Consider the following 21277-nt stretch of genomic DNA (forward strand, 5'->3'; position numbering starts at 1 on the left):
AGCGGACTATCGCACAGCATGCAATCATGCAAATGATGCATGGCAATAACCATATAAACATCCTGACCTAATCCATATATATAGAAAAGTGCATCATAGGTCAACGAATCCAAAACAATCCAAAGGTATACAGAAGGTATAAAACCTAGGTCCTGAACATGGTCAAGCATGGCATATCACTACCCCCTATAAGCATGTATAGACAGGTAAAGTATACATGGGATGTAAAACAAATCAATCAATCAAACATGTACCAAGATTTGGGTAGTGATTAACCGGAATAGATAAGAAACATAATTAATGAAACATGTTAATTCCATTACTAAGCATATCAAAGACAACAAAAGTCAAAAGTACCCGCCTCCGACAAAATGGTCCAAATCCGACATCGAGATACCGTCTCGAATCAGAGCCCTGTGTAAACAAAAAATACCTTTACTTTTATTTAGCTAGAATACAAATAAACAGCTAAATAAATCCTAAATAGAAATTTAGGGATAAACCCTAAACCATTTCCTTCGACCTTTCTAACGGTTAATTAGGGTTAATTACCTTAACCCCAAACAACCTTTTTGATAAAAATCCAAAAACCTAAATCCATATAACATAATTATTCTACACAACCTAATGATGAATAAATTATCAATAGGTATCAAGATTATACCTAAACATGGATTAATCCAATATTTTCCTAATCCAATACATGAATCCAACTCATCAACACGTAACAATTACTCTACTTCTTACCTTGATTCAAACCTCTGCTCTTGATCCAACCACTGGTGATGCTGGAACCAATCAATCCACAGAATAGCACCTTGCTGGAATTTGATCAGAATCGAAGGTAGAATCTTCAAGATCACCACAAATCAGTGAGGAGGAGCCAAGACTCGGTAAAGGGCAGAGATCAAACTCAGCAGGCAAGGTGGCGTGGGCACTGGGGTTCGGCAGAGAGGAAGGAAATACAGCCGTGAAAACGGCTAGAACTCGTAGTGGCCCGTGACCAATACCTAGGGCACAGCAACTGGGGCCGGCAGTGTGCAGCGGTGAAGAGGCTAAGGCAGAGGTGGTCGGCGGTGAATCTAGGGCGTGGCTGGCGCCTGCGGTAGACCGGTAGTGTCGGCAAAAGAAGGCGGCGGTGCTAGAGCTCGGCGACGGCGGCCGACGAAGAGAAACCGGTGCCGGCAGTGGCGTCGGGGCTGAGTCTAGGGCACAGGCCGGAGATGGGTGTCGCGGTGGCCGGCGCTTGGTTTCCCGTGGCCGGCGCTGCCTCGGAAAGGAGAGGGAAGGCCGACGCGAGGGCTGAAGAGCAACACCCGGCGGTGTTAAGTCACAGGCGACGGCGGTCGGCGCTCGGAAGAGAGAAACCGCCGACCGGCGGTTAGGGCAGAGAGGAGAAGAATCGGGCGGCGTCGGGGAGAAGGGCTCGGGCTCGCGGAAGAGGAAAAGAAACGGGAAATAAAAAGAAAATAAAAAGAAATTAAGAAAAGGAAATGTAAATATAAACATTTCCTCGCTTAAATAGGTCACCTAAACAGGCTTTTCCGGATCCCGTTTTTATCCCCGTCAACTCGTCCGTACGAGCTCTGAAAAATTCCCGAAAAATTTCCAAAAATTCCGAAAAATTCCCTTACTCATATTCGCCTATTTCCGGTATTTTACACACGCTCGGTCTGACAAAGCCCCACTGAGTTTAAAGGCACTTAGCCTTATACAGATTTTAGTATATTACCGACTGAGCGAAGGTCGAGCGAGCACCAAAGTGCTTATACACGCTCGACCGAACAAAGTCCAACCGAGTTTAAAGACACTTAGTCTTATATAGCTTTTAGTATATTACCGGCCGAGTGAAGGTCGAGTGAGCACCAAAGTGCTTATACACGCTCGGTCGAACAAAATCCGACCGAGTTTAAATGCATTTAGCCTTATACAACCTTTAGTATATTACCAGCCGAGCGAGCACCAAAGGGCTTATACACGCTCAGCCGGGCAAAGCCCTACCGACTTTAAAGGCACTTAGCCTTATACAACCTTTAGTATATTATCCATCGAGCGAAGGCCGAGCGAGCACCAAAGTGCTAATACACACTCGACCGAACAAAGCCTGATCAAGTTTAAAGGCACTTAGCCTTATACAACCTTTAGTATATTACCGACCTAGTGAAGGTTGAGCGAGCACCAAAGTGCTTATACATGCTCGGCCAGACAAAACCCGACCGAGTTTAAAGGCACTTACCCATATACAACCTTTAATATATTACCGGCCGAGTGAAGGCCGAGCGAGCACCAAAATGCTTATACGCGCTCAGCCAGATAAAGCTCGACCAAGTTTAAAGGCATTTAGTCTTATAACGCAGATAGTACATTTTGGACCAAAAACTGCTTATATATATATATATATATATATATGACAGGATAAGATATTATTAATAGAAGGTATTCTCAATATGTATATATGATCGTCTTAAACGACCGGCTGAGATATGATTAACAGAAGATATTCTCAATATATATATGACCGGCTTGATTGACCAGCTGAAACATGCTTAACAGAACGTATTCTTAATATATATATATATATATATATATATATATATATATATATATATATATATATATATATATATATATATATATATTGACCGACTTGATGGACCGACCAAGATATGCTTAATAGAAGATACTCTTAATATATACATGACTGGCGCAGATGACCGGCTAGGACATGTTTAACAGAAGATAGCACACAAGTATGATAGCTTGGCAAATTTAGCGGGAAATATTCTCTAGAAGCTTCTTCAGTTATTGTGACGTGTTCCTATGTGTACTTCATTAGGAATATAAGTCATAAACGACTAAAAGGTACATCTGGGGTACAAAAAAGATTCCTTAGAGGATTATCTCACGAAGCCTAAGGTATGACTTCATCTTCTAACAAACTCTAACAAACCGGGGACCACCTCATGACTACGGAGGTTATATGAGGTAGTATAAAAAGGAGGATCCTCTCCTTGGCAAGGTACGCAAATTCTTGCATCCAAAACTCTTTTCCTAAGTACTTTCATTACTGTACTTCTTCTTCTTCTTCTTCCATCTTCGAGAGAGGAACTAACTTGAGCGTCGGAGGGCCTAGCCAGGGATCCCCACCTCGGTCCTAGGTCACTAATACTTTGTTGGCTCGTCTCACTGTGTGTAGTATTGTTGAGGAGCTCTTTCAGATCTTCAGGAGTTCATTGTCTTTGAGACCCTCGTTCACCGGAGCCAGCGCACCTTCTCACAAATTTCAGACAGGATCAAATTTGGCGCCCTCTGTGGGATTCTACACCTGAATCTGAAACTACAAGATGGAAGAAGCTAGAAAACCTAACACCATAACGATGATGTAAGAAGATCTGGAGTTACTCATCAATGCCAGAGTGCAGAAACTATTGCAGCAAAAACAAGTCAATACTGGTGTTATAATACCCGTGGCTCCAAATTCGGCGATATCAACAACTACTTATCCAAGGGAGAGAAGGGGAGAGGAGGAGGATCCTGCTTGTTTGCTTCCTACTCCTCTCTCCCTAGTCCAACGTCCTCGGGTATTTCTTCGCACACCTTTTGAGTAAGGAGGATGAAGGGAGGATCCACGAGAATCCTCTAGAGAAGTGCCTATGTAGGACAAACGTAAAGGGAAGATATATCGTAGCCAGCGATAGTTCTCCTGAGAGGATTGTCACTTCCTTTTCTCAACGAGTGCTGGATGATCCTCTGTCGAAGCATTATCAAAGCTTAAATATTGGAGAATATTCTGGGATAGCTGGTTCAGAAGATCATCTTCTTAAATTTGAGAATGCTACTCTCTTACAACAATTTACTGATGGTGTCAAATGTCGGATGTTCCTCACTATCTTTGGAGGAGCAACTCAAAGGTGGTTTAAGCGGCTGCCTTATAATTCTATTCACTGCTTTAAGGATTTTCGTAAGGTATTTCTTCATCATTTTTCTAGCAACTGGCGATATCACAAGACCCCATGGAGTCTCTTTTCAATTAAACAGGGGCCGAAGGAATCTATTCGAGCCTATATTAAGAGGTTTAATCAGGTGGCCATAGATGTACCTATAGCTACCACTGAGATCTTGGTAAGTGTCTTTTCTCAGGGGCTTAATGATAATGATTTCTTTAAGAATTTAGTCAGAAACCCTCTAGCTAATTTTGATTTATTGATTGAATGAGTGATTGAGTTCATCAATGTGGAGGAAGCTCAAGCCGCTTGAAGAAAGAAGTTGTTACTCCCACTCTCGCTCCAAATGTGGATCGTCTGGTGGTACCTGCTCAACTACCCAGAGGGCCTCGCGCAGTCCCTCCCCCCCCAATAACATCTTGAACCACGTCCTCAAGCTGTGGAACACGTGGGGGGTTCCTCAAGAGATCCCACAAAGATGGGGCACATATCATCTAACGAGTACTCACAGTACAGAAAATTATTATACCCTAAGGAATCAACAAGCTCGTAATCCTCGATATCGGCGGCGTTCTCCAGCCCTAAACCACTGACAGTATATGAGATAAGATAGTCCACTTAAGTTGGAATACCGGACGACTAATTTACAGGTAAGAGTTCTACCACTCCCGACTAGGCAAGCTCAAGCACCCGGTCATGCGCAACAAGAAACAACATTAGTTAGACAAGAATAAAATCATAATAACGCTCCAAGGGGTAATATCAACATAATAGCAGGAGGACCAACAGATGGTGATTCTAATCGGGCGAGGAAATCACATGCTCGGCGATTGGAGATTCATACTGTGGGGTGTAGCGTAGAGAAGGCAGCCAGACCGAAAATTAGTTTCGGACCCAAAGAGCTGGTGGGGGTAAAAGTGCCCCATGATGATGCATTAATAATCAAGGCTATTATAGCCAATTATAACATTTCTCATACCTTTATTGATACTGGTAGTTCAGTTAATATTATTTTCAAACAGGCTTTTGATCAGTTGTAGATTGATCCGAGCGAGCTACAACCCATGGTAACTCCTCTATATGGGTTCACTGGAAATGAAGTTCAACCATTGGGCCAGATAAAATTGGCTATATCTTTGGGAGAAGAGCCCTTAATGAGGACACATCAGTTGTACTTTATGGTGGTGGATGTGCTCTTGGCATATAATGTTATATTGGGTCGACCAACCTTTAATGAGTTCCGAATGGTCGTTTCTAATTTTTGTCAGAAGATAAAATTTCTAGTGGATGATCAGGTAGGGGAGGTAAAAGGAGATCAATTGGTACCACACAAGTGCTATGTGGAGATAGAGAGGGCGGAGGCCAATACCTCACGGAAGATGCAAAGAATGGAGGTCAATGCTATTTAGGAAGGGCCACCCACCCTAGTGTATGAAGAAAAGGAGGAGGTATAAATCCAAGTTGGCTGACCAGAAGCTGTTACTCATGTGGCATCAGATCTGGAACCAAAATTGAAAGTCGAGCTGATACAATATTTAATACGCAATAATGATGTATTTGCCTGGACGCCAAAGGAAGTGACAGGAGTATCCCCTATGGTTATGGAGCATGCACTTTATATATATCATGATGCCTGACCAGTCAAACAGAGGAAGTGAGATTTTGGAGCTGATCAGAATAAAATCATCAAGGAAGAGGTGGATAAATTAATGGAAGCTGGTTATATCCGAGAAGTGCAATTCCCCAGCTAGTTGGCTAATGTGATCCTGGTTTCCAAGCCTAGATACAAATGGCGAGTATGCATAGATTTTCGGGATCTTAATAAATCTTGTCCAAAGGATTATTATCCCCTACCTCGTATCGATCAAGTGGTGGATTAGACCTCTGGATGTGAGTTTATATGCATGTTAGATGTTTATCAGGGATATCATCAGTTCCCGCTTACTAAAGAAGATTAAGAAAATGTTAGTTTTATAACTACCAAAGGTACTTATTGCTACAATGTTATACCTTTCCAACTAAAGAATGCAGGGGCTACTTATCAACGGATCATGAATAAAGTCTTTCAAAAATAGATCGAGAGAAATATGGAAGTTTATGTGGATGATATATTTATTAAATCTCTGCGAGCTGCGGATTTATGTACGGATATAGAAGAAACTTGCGTGACTCTGAGGTGGTATGGACTTAAGATCAACCACTGTAAGTGTCTATTCAGAGCCAAAAGTGAATAATTCTTGGGATACATGGTGACTGAGAGGGGGATAGAAGCCAATCCCAACAAAGTACGAGCGCTTCAAGATATGGCTCCACCGCGCAACATGAAGGAGGCACAGAGGTTGACTGACCAGATCACTGCTTTATCACATTTTATCTCCCGATCGACTGACTGAAGTCTTCCTTTCTTCAAGATACTCCGACGGGCTACTAAATTCCAATGGGACGAAGAATGTGATAAGACGTTTGAAGAATTAAAAAAATTAATTGTCTACTCTGCCTGTATTAGACAAACCAATAGTGGGGGAGACTTTGTGGGTTTATTTATCAGCCAATGAGCATGCCGTTGGCTCAGTTTTGGTGAGGCAAGAGGGAAAAGAACAACAGCCTGTGTATTTCTTAAGTCATTTATTAAAGGGAGTCAAGTGCCGCTATACTGCACTCGAGAAATTGGCTTACGGGTTGATTCTGGCTACTTGGAGATTACGTTTATATATCTTATCACATCCAATCATAGTATTAACTAATAGTACTTTGTGTTGGATCGAAAAGAATTTAGATATCTCCATAATGGTATGATATTGTCCACTTTGGGCCTAAGCCCTAATGGTTTTGCTCTTGGGCTCTACCCAAAGGCCTCATGCCAATGGAGATATCTTTCTCTTATAAACTCATGATCTTTCCCATGTGTTTTCAATGTGGGACTGTGTTTACAACCTTGCAACCCCAACAATCCCCCCTCAAACAAAGGACCACAGGCTTCCCACGTCCGATCCTCAACCCACCAAGTCTTCCTGCCCTTCGGTCCACCCGACCTACTAAGACTTCCTTGCCTAGCCACAACTAGGACTTCCTGCTATTGGTTGGTCCTAGGAAGATCGTACCGGTTCCACTGTACAAAAATTTTGTACAAGTGTCGAACCTTTCCTAAACAACCTATTATGTTCTTTAGAAATTAAATTAGGAATTGCAAATAGAACTTAACATTATTGATTCTAAATTTAACTTATCTGTTCTTAATAGTTTAGATTTGGATCACAAATGATGCTTAACATTATTGATCCAAATCCACCTATGTTATAAATCTAATTAAATATTAATTTCCAAAATTGGCTTCCAGGATGCATGGCGAGGCACTAGTCCTTCTTGGGTATAGGATCATCCACCACCGCCTAGACAAAGCCTTTTAAGGAAATCTAATATTTAATTTCCTTATATAACTCTAGGTTTAACCAAAAAGAACAATCGAATCACAAATTCGAAAAACAAAAAAAAATAAAATCGAATCACAGATTTGAAACTCTAGAATCATATGCCTCTTGTGTTTGGAATTCATACAAAGAAAAACTAGCATGATACGAAAAATAATTACTAGTTATACCTTTCTTTATACGCAACGACCTCTTGATCTTCTGTCGTATTCCTTGCCTCCTCTTGGACGTCGTGTGGGCGACGAACCTTCAAGATGAACACCACCCAAAAGCTCCTCCTCCTTCTCTAAGTTTCGGCCACAACCACCACCAAGGAACAAAAGAGAGCAAGGGGAAAGGAAAGGGGAGAGGGCCGACCACAAGAGAGAGCACAAGCAAGAGAAATAAGAATTGATACATCATGAGGTCTCTCCTCCCCTTCTTTTATAATACTTGCCCAAGGCAAATAAGGAAAGATTTTTACAAAAAATTAAAATCTTCCTCTTGTTTTCCTTTCCTCCTTTTTAATTCCTTTTTCTCCTCTTAATTGATTGAATGACGCTTGGGCACCAAGCAAGGGTGGTCGGCCCTTAAAAGAAGAAATATATCTTGTAAAAATTTTATAAGCAAAGAAGGAAAGCTCTTATAAAATTTTACAAGCTCTCTTTTAATTTTCTAATGTGGATGTTTTAAAAAAGAAAAATTTTAAAACAAGTTTTAAGATTTAAAACTTCTCATTTAAAATTTTCTTTTTTAACATGGTTACAAAAATGGAAAGTTTTAAATTTAAAACTCTTTTTTTAAAAAAATCATGTGGATGGTTAAAAAAAGGAAAGTTTTAAATTTTTTAAAACTTTCTTTTAAACCATGTGACCTAATTCAAATAAGGAAAGTTTTATAATTTTAAAATCTATCTTTTAAAACTTGTAGATATCTACAAAGAGAAGATTTTAAAAATTCAAAACACCCCTCATACTTTGAATTATGTGGCCTACCCCCTTCTTGCTTGGGCACCAAGCAAGAGGCCGACCCCTTTGAGGAGTAAGTGGTCGGCCCTTATGGCTTGGTCACCAAGCCATGGCCGACCCCCTCTTGGACACCAAGATGAGCTTTTCATGAGTGAATATGAGGCATTAATGAGGCTACGACAGGGTCCTAGAGGAGAAATTGGTTTTGGCCTCCCGACGAGCTCGAGTATCCCATGTTCGCCCCAAACACACAACTCAAGTTCATCAATAATAACTCATTCCACTAGAGAGTTATTATTGCATTACCGCACCAATCCCAAATTACATTATGGGCTCCTTCTTATCATGAGTGTGTTAATCTCCCTGTGTTTAAGATATCTGATGTCGACTAATTAATTGAGTTACTGAAAACTCATTTTAATTAATGTCTTAGTCCAAGAGTAGTACCACTCAACCTTATCGTTATGTCGGTCTAAGTCCACCTGCAAGGTTTAACATGAAAATCCTTATGAGCTCCTCTTGGGGGCATTATCAACCTAGATTACTAGGACACAGTTTCCTTCTATAATCAACAACACACACTATAAGTAATATCATTTCCCAACTTATCGGGCCTTTTAATTTATCAAACTAAATCTCACCCTTTGATAAGTCAAAGAAATAAATATTAAATATATGTGCTTGTCATTATATTAGGATTAAGAGCACACACTTCCATAATAACCGAGGCCTTGTTCTTTTATTTAGTCAGTATAAAAAGAAACTGCCTCAATGGTCCTACTCAATACACTCTAAGTATACTAGTGTAATTATATAGTCAAGATAAACTAATACTTAATTACACTATGACTGTTCTGATGATTTGTTCCTTTCCATCTCAGTCATGAGCTACTATTTATAATTTATAAGGAACTGATAGCATGATCTTCTGTGTGTGACACCACACACCATGTTATCTACAATATAAATTAATTGAACAACTACACTTAGCATATAAATGTAGACATTTTTGACCAATGTTATCTCTGGAAACTCCCTTTAAGCGATCGCAAGTCAGATTCAAATTCTCGGCTAGGAATTTAGATACGTGCAACTCATGGAAACCTCCCTACAAGCTCGTGATCTCATTGAAATCTCATCGCTCGAAGAATAGAGGAAGTAGAACTGATTGTGATCGCCAATCGATTGATCGGATCGATTACAAAGTTGCGAGCAAATTGGAAGATGGATTGGAAGCAGAAACTCTGAGAAAACTCCTCCGAACGTTCTGTGGACTGGTAGAGCTTTCATATTAGGAAAACTCCCTCGATTTGAGTTCGTCTGTGGTGTGCGAAGCACAGGAATCGCGAACAGGAGAACCTCCCTTTATCACGATCTGTTCCACGGACAATGATCGCCGGTCGCTCAGAATATCACTGGCGATGACAGGACTTGATCACCGTTCTGGATGTGGATGGTGCTTACGTCCCATGCGCTAGAGAATACGATGGTGGCATAGTGAATAGTAGCGCAAGCCAGTGTTCACCATACTGAAGCTAGGTTTTTGAATTCATCTTAAACCGATTCAATGGCTTGGGTCTGGTTCAGATTCAATAGTACTTGGCTCGAGTCAAATCCAAATCCAAGCTATCGAACTTGAGTTTATCCAAGTATAACCAATGTGTCCAAAATATTCACCTACACCCAAGAGTAAAATATATTAAGCACAAATCATGAATTAAAAGTAACGAATTAGATTAACTCAAGATGTGTCTTACTTAGAAAAAACTAACTCACAAATCAATTCCTCAATCAAATTAAGCTCCAAAACCAAACAATTCCAATCAAAATATAGTACCACCTAAGCACACCATCAGTTCTCTTAGCTCATGGCCTTATGGGAGAGGAAGTTAAAGCCTGAAGAAGGGGTGGTGAGGGTGTAGAGATGCCCGGTGCCTCCTCAAAAGTAGGAACAACTAGAGGAACAACACGAGACATAGGTATAAGGAAGCTTGGTCTCATCATATTAAGTGTAGGGCAAGAATGAATATGTGTAGGGGATGCAGGTTCCTTACCTCTATTGTAAGAAATTTTGGAGGAAGTAATAAAAATATGCTGAAAAGTAGGTATGGTAGATATAAGTAAACCCTGGCCTTCAGTGCAAGGTTTTTTATGTTTGACAACAAAAGGATTTTCCTATTCTGGTGAGCTGGAGGATTCATTAGTCAGTTCAGCTGAAGGAAGTAAACCAAGAGAAGAGGAGGGAAGGTTGAGACGACAATCTCTTAATAAGTCTTCCCCCATTTTAGTCAAAACCGCTCTAGTCAAGCAAGTATTCCTGTACATGAAAGCTGGGAGGACAGCATTGGCTAGAAAAGCAAGGGTCATAAACTCATGTTAGTAATAATATGAAAATGACAATATATGTATAAAAGGGATAAACTTACCAAAGGAAACATCTAATTCTGTGTCAGCTGGACTAAGACCAAAAGTAAACAATAAACCTTCTACGATTAATGCAGGTAAGTTAAACTTTACACCCCTCAATTTTTCTAGAGAAGAGCAAAGAACAGGGTCTTCAGAAATATCACCTAACTGGGGAGTAGGGGGAAGGTTTCGTTGCCATGCTATCAGATATGGAGGAGGAGAAGGAAGGTGCATGAAAAAGAATTTGTCCCTCCATTTTCCTTGGGGTAGAATTCTATTGAATAGAATGGCTTTAAGGCATGACTGAAACTTAAACAGACTATCTTCTAGCTGATGGAGAACAAAAAATTGGTGGAATAGGCGAGTAGACAAAGGGAAGTCAAGTAAACGAGAAACAACAGCAAAACCAACCATAATAGAGAATGATTGGGGAATGAGTTGATGAAGGGGAAGGTTGAAATATCTGCTAACATCGATGAAGAAAGGATGAATGGGAACCTAAAACCTAATAAGACTTGTTCCCAGAAGATTGCAACACTTTCTGAAGGAGGAAGGTGAGGGCGGTCCTCTGGATAAGGGATGACTAGGTATAAAGGAAAATCATAGTTCCATTGGAGTTCATAAGTTTCTGGAATAGTAAACGAAGAAGAGCATCGAGTGTACCACTCGTTGGATGTTGACATTGTTAGAAGAGGGGGTAGTAACAATAAGAAGAAAAGCTAGCAGAAGGTGAAAAATGAGAAATAGGCAAACTTGAGGAAGAAGACGATGCATTGGGATTTTTCTCTTTTTTCTCTTTAAAAACTTTAGCCAAGTATCGAAAAGGATGTCTTAAGGAGAAGCGTTAGATTGAGATCATAAAAAAGGTAGGGTTAAGGGTGAGCCATTGGATGGATTGATAAGGCGGCAAATGTAATGATATGAGTACATTTAAGACGTTAGAAACACACGTGTTGCTAATAGAAAAATGATGTCAGTAATCGAGGCAAAGGGTCATATTCCCAAGATATTAGTGCCACCATTAAGATTAGGTTTAAAAGTTCTAAGACCCCAAAGAAGGCCAAATATTTATGGAATATAGGTTATATTCTTTTTGCATTATAAACTCGATCAGCCATTCTAAGTCGACCGAGTCTTAAAGTCAGTTATATATATATATATATGAACTTGGTCGACCATCAGATCGGGCGAGTATGAAAGCTGGTTGAAAATAAATACAAAAGTAAGTGAACTCGATCAAATGATAGAAGGCGGACGAGTGTTACAATCAAGAAGGTATAGGTATGAACTAAAATAAGAGCAATCCTCCTTTATAAAACTAATAAACAATAAAGCTAAAGAAGATGGAACAAATCTGATTGGATATTAAAAACTAAATGAAATCTAATCTTGATTAAAAACAAATATCATCTTAATAGATCAATAAGAGAATTAAATCAACTTTAGAAAAAATTAACATAGCTTCATTTGATCATATAGACTTTCGTGTACTTAATAGTTAAAGCTACTAATAAATTATGTGAATATTTGGAACATCATAGAAAAAGGTTAACACTTAAAATTGTTAAAAAGATGCTTCAATGCAAAGATAAGTTGGGGATTACATCAGTTTAGGAAATAAATCAAGGGGTCGGGTCTTGAGTAACCTCCTACGGTCAAGGAAATTAGTTGGAGGATTGGAAGCTAGATATCCTTTTACTTTTAATTGTTCCATGGCTCCATCAGCCCCATGATTGAAAGCTTTCACTACAAGAAAAACGTCATTCAACAACACTCAAACGACAACGGTTTTATACCAAACCGTTGTCTTTTTGCCTTTTAACAACGGTTTTAACAAAAACTGTTGTCTTTTAGTAATTTTTTTGGCCTATGACAACGGTTTTTAAAAACCGTTGTCTATTTATGTTTTTTTGGGGATACAACAACGGTTTTTAAAGGGTACGACAACAGTTTTTTAAAACTGTTGTCTATGTGCGCTTTTTTGGGATTACGACAACGGTTTTTAAAAACCGTTGTCTATTAAGTGTTGTTAAATGCAATTGTTTTTTCTTTCGCCACTTTTTCTCCTTCGTCATTTGTCTGTTTTACGCTTATTTTTTTCTGTCTCTTTCCCAAAACCCTACTCTTCGCCGACTCCTCCTCACCGCCCTCTTCGTCGCCTCCCTCCTCACCAGCCTCTTCATCGCCTTCTTCGCCACCACCCTCTTCGTTGCCTCCTTCCTTGCCGCCCTCTTCGTCGCCTCAACTTTCGGCCTCGCCACCTCCTCCTCGAGGCCTCTACTTTCAGCCATCTTCACCGCCTCCTCCTCCTCAAGCCTCGACCTTTCTCGTCCTCCTCCTCCTCCTACTCCTCGTCTTCCTCTTTCTCCTCTCTCTGGGTTTGATAATTACTTAAAGTACATTGATTGATTGTTCCATCCATAGACTAGTCAGTTATCTTGAATGTGCTTTAGGTTAAATGGATCACAGATTTTCTCATGTTTCGAGTCTCGAATCCATGTTTACAGGTTTCATATGGCTCTCATTCTGTGCACAGGCTTCTCAGTTTACCGTTTCCATAGCCCTTGTATTAGTAGTAAAATATTTGCCAATTTTCTTCCCTCAGATTCAGTATTTCTTCTTCACCAAACCTTTCTGCTTCATTTGATATTTTTGTTCAAATAATGTTTCTTGACCATTCTTTGAACACAGCAAGGAATTTTTGATGCAATTTTGAAGGGAGTCATTGATTTTGAATCAGATCCATGGCCGTTGATCTCAGACAGTGCCAAAGATCTCATAAGGAACAAGATATGTTCTAAACCTTCAGAACTCTTGACAGCCCATCAAGTACTATGTATGCTATTTGCCAATCACAAATTAACTAGTGTTTCTTATCGATACCTTAGTTCTATTATGAATAATTTTTTGTGGATTGTGGAGTATTATGAATACACAGCATGGCCTTAGTTTTCATTCTTTATACAGTGATTTTGTTGGCAACTTTTCGTATTAAAGCATTAGTGGATCGGCTCTAGATTAAAAGATTTAATTGTCATATGCCAGTTGCTGCTAACCTTTCACTAAGCAACAACAATAGTATGGCTCATGTGAATGTATTACTAATTTTTAAATTGAATATAATCCAGTCATCATATATTAATAAATTTGGGCATTTGAAACTTCTTCAGCATGCATAAACTAGACTTTCTTTTTTTTCTTCTTGTGTTTAGTCACCTTTGTGTAGTTTTCACTTGACAAAAGGGCTACTGTACCTGTTTCTTGTGAGAATTAGGCATCAAAAGATTGGTAACTTTTGTCATCTGATATTCTGATTGGAGTTTTACATTTACATTTACAGAGTGCAGAACTGTAGATCTTAATTTCTTGTCTTGGTTTGAGTAGGAAAGTTTTAGTTTTGGAGTAAAAGTGTTAAAGGCTTATGCTTGCAAGAATCAAGACCTAGTTGATTAGTCTATGGATGTTATCTAATAAATTCAATTATATTATACTTTCAAATTTAAGTAAAATGAGTGTTATCTTGGTTTTGTGCTTACTGTTTTTCTATGGTCAGGTCATCCTTGGATATGTGATCATGGAGTTGCTCTTGATCGAGCACTTGATCTGGCAGTTCTTTCTCACCTCAAACAATTCTCTACAATGAATAAGTTAAAGAAGATGGCTTTGCGAGTGAGTTCACAACCTAAAATTTTCATGACCTTTATTATTAGGATGAAGTTTCTTGTTGATTCCCATAAAAGTTTGCTCTATTTTGCATTGCTAGATTATTCAAACTTTACTTTCACATTTATTAATTAATTTATTTGATTTAACACTGCCACAACCCCTCTTTTATGATTAAGTACACTGGATGGATAGATATTCCAAAATTTGAAGAAAAAGGAATTAGATTATTCACAAGGGCTTTTATTTTTATTATAAATATTTCCATGGATGCTCTGTACAAGCCTAATAATTTTAGATTGTGAAATAATTTCTCTATTTTCTATCAGGTTATAGCGGAAAGCCTTTCGGAGGAAGAGATTGCCGGATTAAGAGAAATGTTCAAGGCAATGGACACAGACAACAGTGGGTCAATTACCTTTGATGAGCTTAAAGCAGGTTTCAGAAGATATGGCTCGACTTTAAAGGATACAGAGATTCGTGATCTTATGGAAGCAGTAAGACAATGCTACCTTGAAAGGAATAGCACAATTTGATAATTACTTAAAGTACATTGATTGATTGTTCCATCCATAGACTAGTCAGTTATCTTGAATGTGCTTTGGTTAAATGGATCACACATTTTCTAATGTTTTGAGTCTCGAATCCATGTTTACAGGTTTCATATGGCTCTCATTCTGTGCACAGGCTTCTCAGTTTACCGTTTCCATAGCCCTTGTATTAGTAGTAAAATATTTGCCAATTTTCTTCCCTCAGATTCAATATTTCTTCTTCACCAAACCTTTCTGCTTCATTTGATATTTTTGTTCAAATAATGTTTCTTGACCATTCTTTTTCTTTTTGAACTTCTTCAGTGCAATTGTTCCATTCGAATAGAATTTACTTTTGAAAATCTAAACTTGTGCCCTCACTTTAATCCTCTTTTGGAGTTCATCTGAAATTATGGAGAGAACATCTTGAACTTTATAATGCTCGGTACATTCTATTTAAAGATACCTTTTGATATACGAAGACTATCGCTTGTAGATTAAAGAGAATCAAGTTTTGTGCTTCCTTTGACATGTTAAACTACTTTTAGGCAGATGTGGACAACAGCGGAACCATCGACTATGGTGAATTCATTGCTGCGACAATACATCTTAACAAGCTAGAGCGCGAGGAACACTTGGCGGCGGCTTTTTCATACTTCGACAAGGATGGAAGTGGTTATATCACAGTTGACGAGCTTCAGCAAGCTTGCAAAGAGCATAATATGACTGATGCTTTTCTCGAAGACATCATTAAAGAAGTGGATCAGGATAATGTGAGTACTATATTACATGATCTACATGCAATTCTATAGAAATCTCATTCCTTATAAATTAACAGAAACCAAAATTAAGTATTCTTTTGTTCATCAGACCTTGCATGCTCCTACTTGATAAATTTTAGTCGCTAATTTTTCATGGCCCTGGCAACAAGCTTATAGTGAACATATGCTTCCAAATATGGGTCTCAACACAAAAACTAATAGAAAGTGACTTGGTCTTTCAGGATGGTCGCATTGATTACGGTGAGTTTGTTGCTATGATGCAAAAGGGTACCATGGGATTGGGACTCGGTCGGCGGACAATGAGGAATAGTTTAAACATAAGCATGAGGGATCACAAATACCGTTGCAGTTGAGTGTTGTTTCGTTCTTACTCGTCCTTGTAAATCGATACAATATGTCTCGTTATTTACTTACATTTCTGTCTCTTCTCTTGCATGGGTTAGACGAAGGCCGATACTCCTACAAGTTCCACCGACTCTAAACCTGGGTAAGTTTCTTCTCTTATGCAGTGCTATTTTTTGACAATTGATTTTTTTTGGAAATTGCAAAGGATTTCTCATGTTGAGTTGTTATTTTCTAAATTCATTTGAGGATTGGAAGAGACGTAGGACAGGGAGTTTTTACTCATTATAATCTTGGCCCAATCTGGAACATTGTGTTTATAATAACATCCACTGTCTAGTGTTTCCATGTCCCTTTTCCTTGTTGAAACTTTTATCCAGCAGGGCGCTAGTATTTTCTAACTCATATAAATATTTATTTGTTGAAGCTTCTGCTATTGTCAGAATTCTTGTTGATCAAAATCAATGGTATTTTGGTGCAAGTTACTCCAAGTATCTGTTGTCAGATTCATAAAGTGTTCTTATAATGTTGAAAGAAAAATTTATAATGTGGACGTAGGAAGTTTCAGAATATTTATTGAACTAGGGTGGAATCTGGAATTTAATTAAATGCATCATCATGTAGAGATGCTGATAAAGTGGACATGATTAGTCAGATCAGTAGAGCTTCTGGTGTGTACAATCGTTGTATGTCATATCTTAATTTGCCAACTTTATACTTATAAAATGTAAGATGGAGTATGCGCCAAAGGATGATATGTTTTCTTGTTTGTTGCTTTAGGCTTGTGAAGGGCATAAAGATACTGTCGCTTTACATTTGATTTCATCATGCCAGAAGTTTTTATTGTATGAACATGGAACATTAAAGTCCTTGAATGACTAAGCACGCCAATGAATATTAAATTCTACAACAATTTTTGCAGTGTGATTGGTCCAATTGTTTTTGGACACAACAAAAACAACTAATGATCAACTAATGCTCTTCACTCTTCAGTCCTTACTAAAATGATTAAGATATTCTAAAGTTAGATTTCAGCCTGATGAAGAATATTCTTTGTGACTGTACAATAGTGCAAGCAGAGTAATTAAATGTGCTAGTTGTTGTAAGATTTTTACTGAAAATGTGTGATAATACATATAGTTTGTCAGAAGTAGGTTTATTTGCTAAAATCACTCATTTTACAATTTAACAACATTTAGCAAGTGCATTTCTCGGTGCTCTAGCATTATGTTTAGGCAAACTTATGGAATTAATTTCTTTTTTTTTTATCTAACAGAAGTGTCAAGTAATTATCTTTGCAACCTTTTATTCTTGGACTTTCGTTTACAAAGCCGGTTAGCAATAAAGCTTATCAAGTGTTTAATTCTTTTAGTATTTATTTCTTGATTGACTATAAGTTATGATGTAGGTTATTGAGGACATGTCTATACAAGTCAATGTACCTGCTCTAGCAATGGAAGAGGTAAAAATATCTTTTGGAGTTGTCTTTTATTTTATGGTAAAAATAGTTTCGAGTCACTGAAATACAATGGTTTTGCAGGTTGCTCCATTGGCCGTCTCAGATGTGGCTATGCTTGCCCCTGAGGAGATTTTTCATGGAAAAGGAAACATCAAAGAAGAGGCAGAGTTAACAAAAGAAGAGAGGAAAAGGAGACGGGCCAACCAGAAAAGAAGATTTCGAAGATTGAAAGGTATCCTTTATTCGCTTATATTTATGGTTCTGCTTATTTTCATGCTTGTCTACAATCTGTGCATAATGGTCAAAAAAATTAGTGGCGAACTTGTGACAGACATGATCCACCACTTAGAATTACATAGTTCTTGTGCACAGGATTGTATAATTTCATTCTGCTCTTTTTAGGTGTCCTCAAGAGTATTGGGAAGAATGCCAACAAGCTAAAAAAATGAAGAGACTTTAACAAATTAAGGAGCACTAGGAGCTGCAATCCCTCCTCTTCACCGACATCTAAGTAGAAAATCTTGTGTTATATTGTTCTACCTTTGTTTTAATAGTGTTATCATTTTGTTGGTTGCTTATGAAATTTTGTTGGTTGCTTATGAAATTTCTTCAGAATGTTATAAATATTATTTTTGAATGTTAGAAAATTGTATATTAAATTTTATTTTGAAATTTAGTATTTTGAATGATTTATAATATTGGAAAATTGTGTATTAATTTTTTTTCTAAAAAAGACAACGGTTTTTCACCGTTGTCGTAGATAGTTGAAGACCCTGTTATTAAAGGTAGACGCTCAAAGACAACGGTGAAAAACTGTTGTCTTTGAAGTAAAAGACAACAGTTTTTCACCGTTGTAAAAAATGTTGTCTTTGCCTTCAAAGACAACAGTTAAAAACTGTTGTCTTTTGCCACCCCTTTTAACAACACGGCCTTTAACAATAGTTCAAAATGGCCTACGACAACGGTGAAAAACCGTTCTTGTTTGACTTTTTTCTTGTAGTGTTTGACAATAGATGTAGCAATAGGAGCATTGAAATCGGGCGACTCAAGAAGTGTTCTTTTTTTCTCTTTGCAAATCGATCGTCTTCACCCACTTGATAGTTTGCTAGAGTATCTTGAGAAGCTTTTAGTTCAGTCTCCTTAGAGGAAATGTCTGCTTGAACTTTAGTTAAGGATGAATGTAGAGAGGTTATCTCGACATCCTTAGAGTGTAAATCAGAGACTTTAGCAGCCAATTCTAGAGCATGAGCATCCTTCAGTGCTTGTAGCTGAGATGATAACTGAGTATTTTTTGTAATAAGCATATCTAGTTTTGATGTTAGCTCAACATGAAGGTTGACCTCTGATTAAACTTGAGATTCAAAATTTTTTGCAGAAGTTTTCTATTGACTCAGATTTTTAGATTCAACCTCGAGTAGTCTGCGAGTCTCTTGTAATTGAGCGGATAACTCAGCTATCTCTCTAGAGGCTTGGGAAGAAGATACTTTAGGGGCTTGTTGCTTCAACATATCATTCTCTCTAGCTAAGTCATAAAGTTGGCAGCCACACTCATATTGGTTACCAGCACTATAGAGGGGAAGGTTATTAGTAAAGCAGATTAATGAGAGAATAACTAAACAAAGAACATTTTACCTTAGTTTCTTCGAAAGAAATTTTATCGACCAACTCAACGGAAGTAAGCTTTTCAATTTGTTGGTGAGTCTTTGTCCAAGTTGTTGTTAAAGAACCTCCCAATAGTATTGGAAGAGTAGAAGAAGCTGTGGATGAGGAGGATAAGGAAGTGTGAAGTGAGGGTAGAGAGAAGAGAAGAAAAGGAGGATCCTGAGTTTTATGGTGGGGTAAAGGAATTTATTCTGAAAAAGTCATAACAAACTCAGGATCCGAGCTAGTACTCTGAGTTGGGGGGTCCCCTTGTGGCTGGATAGGTGGTGAAGTAAGGATAGGATATAAGGAGGATAAGGTGGGTTCAGGAGAAGTAGTCTGAACATCTCCTTGGGTTGCATCTTTAGAAACAGAAATGGCACATCTCTTAGGGGGGCGCTAGGGTCAGTTTGCGCCCCGGACATTTTCCCTTAGGAGTATCTTCTTGCGCCTGCTCTTGTATTTCTAGAGGAGCGGCTTCTGGTGATGGAGGTAAATTTGCAAATGTTTCCCTCGGAATAGTTTGGGACTAGAGGCATCCACTTGTTGGATAGAGGTTTCAGGCAAAGGAATAGTAGAAGGTTGATTTCACTCGGCATTATCTTCTTGTTCTTTGGCCGAGAATGCCTCCTCTTCTAGACCGATTTTCTTATCAACTAAGGTTTCAAATACAACATCTACTACAATAAATAAAGAGTATTTTAGTTAGTAAAAAGTAATAGTGAAGATGTCATAACTTACCAAAGGAACATCGCAATCTCTTTTGAATAGGGCTTAGGCTAAAAAGGTATAAAAGGTCACTACGTATCCATTTATAATGTAAAAATGATGACCAAATAATCTATTGGAATAATCAGAGAAGATAGGTTGTTGATGATGTTCTTTTATATCAGGAAGAGGGGGAAAGAAGATTGCCAAGTAGACCATGTGACGGGTCTAGGAAATTTTATGAAGAAGAATCATGGCTTCCAACCCTTGATGGATGAAGTCATTTCTTCAAAGAAAACCATCTTCGGATGGGATTGGAAAAGAAATACTCCTGACTCCAATTTTTTGGGATAGAAAAATATGAAGAAATTTTGGAGAGTATGAGGAATACTGAAGAGGCGAAACAACATGTATAGCCCACATAAATATCAAAAAGAATTTAGGGCAAATTGTTGTAAAGGAATACCAAAATATTGACTTATCTCCGATAGGAATGGAGGAATAGGGAAACACAAACCCACCACTAATTGGTCCTTAAAGAAGATAATATAGTTATTAGGAGGAAGATGAGGATAAGCATTAGGTTGTGGGACCTTGATACGATACTCCTTAGGGATTTCATACTGAGAACGAATGGAAGTTCAATCAGCGGTACCAAAGGATGAATGAGTCTGAGCATACCAAGGAACTAGTGATTCCTCATCCATGACGAAAAATAGAAACACTTAAAGAATAAGTGACTTACTAGGTCTTTAAGGAAAGGAGGTAGCAGAAGAAGGTCAGGTTAGATGAAGAAGTGCTGGGTATTAGAAAAGAGTGTTTGGATCCTACGTACTCGGCTAGAGAGGGGGGGTGTGAATAGCCGCCCCAAATCGCTCGTTTCTTTCTACAAATCAGGTTAGCGCAGCGGAAAAATAATAACAGAAACGTAAATGGAGAAATCAAACCTTAGACGCAGCGATGTAACGAGGTTCGGAGATCATACTCCTACTCCTCGGCGTGTCCGTAAGGTGGACGAGCCCTATCAATCCGTCGGTGGATGAGTCCCCGGAGAACCGGCTAATATCAACTCCTTGTGGGTGGAGAAACCTCGCCACAAACACTAGCAACAGCAAGCTAAGAGTACAACAGAATACAAGAGGTAAATACAATGAATGTAACAATACAAGCTTGCCTTCTTGTCGTCGACTGAAGTCCTGGAAGCAGCAACTTCATGGACGAATGCCAACAAGCAACTCAGCCGAAAGAAGCTCACGCGGGGCTTCGGAAGTGAGCTCAACAAAGCTCAGTCGAAGCTTAAACTTCAGCAGCAAAACAGAAGTTCTAAGGAGGAAAAAGGAAGGGTTACCTGGACAAAAGATGCCCTCGTCTCCTTATACCTGCGAAGAAGACAGCGAAGAAACTAGCCGTTGCGTCGCAACGGCTAG

General features: G+C 38.7%; 1 protein-coding gene across 1 annotated transcript; it reads left to right on the forward strand.

Moving 5' to 3' along the window:
- The first annotated feature begins 3408 nt into the window (after positions 1–3408).
- On the forward strand, positions 3409–15787 carry LOC122048314 (calcium-dependent protein kinase 5-like). The gene is made up of 7 exons (XM_042609901.1): positions 3409–3453; positions 3568–3966; positions 4039–4122; positions 13417–13561; positions 14279–14394; positions 14718–14885; positions 15467–15787. Exons 1-7 carry the CDS (start codon positions 3409–3411, stop codon positions 15728–15730), a joined length of 1221 nt encoding a protein of 406 aa, XP_042465835.1. The 3' UTR covers positions 15731–15787.
- Positions 15788–21277: the final 5490 nt, after the last annotated feature.

The sequence above is a fragment of the Zingiber officinale genome, chromosome 2B (assembly GCF_018446385.1).
Source record: "Zingiber officinale cultivar Zhangliang chromosome 2B, Zo_v1.1, whole genome shotgun sequence".
In the NCBI taxonomy this organism is placed as follows: Eukaryota; Viridiplantae; Streptophyta; class Magnoliopsida; order Zingiberales; family Zingiberaceae; genus Zingiber; species Zingiber officinale.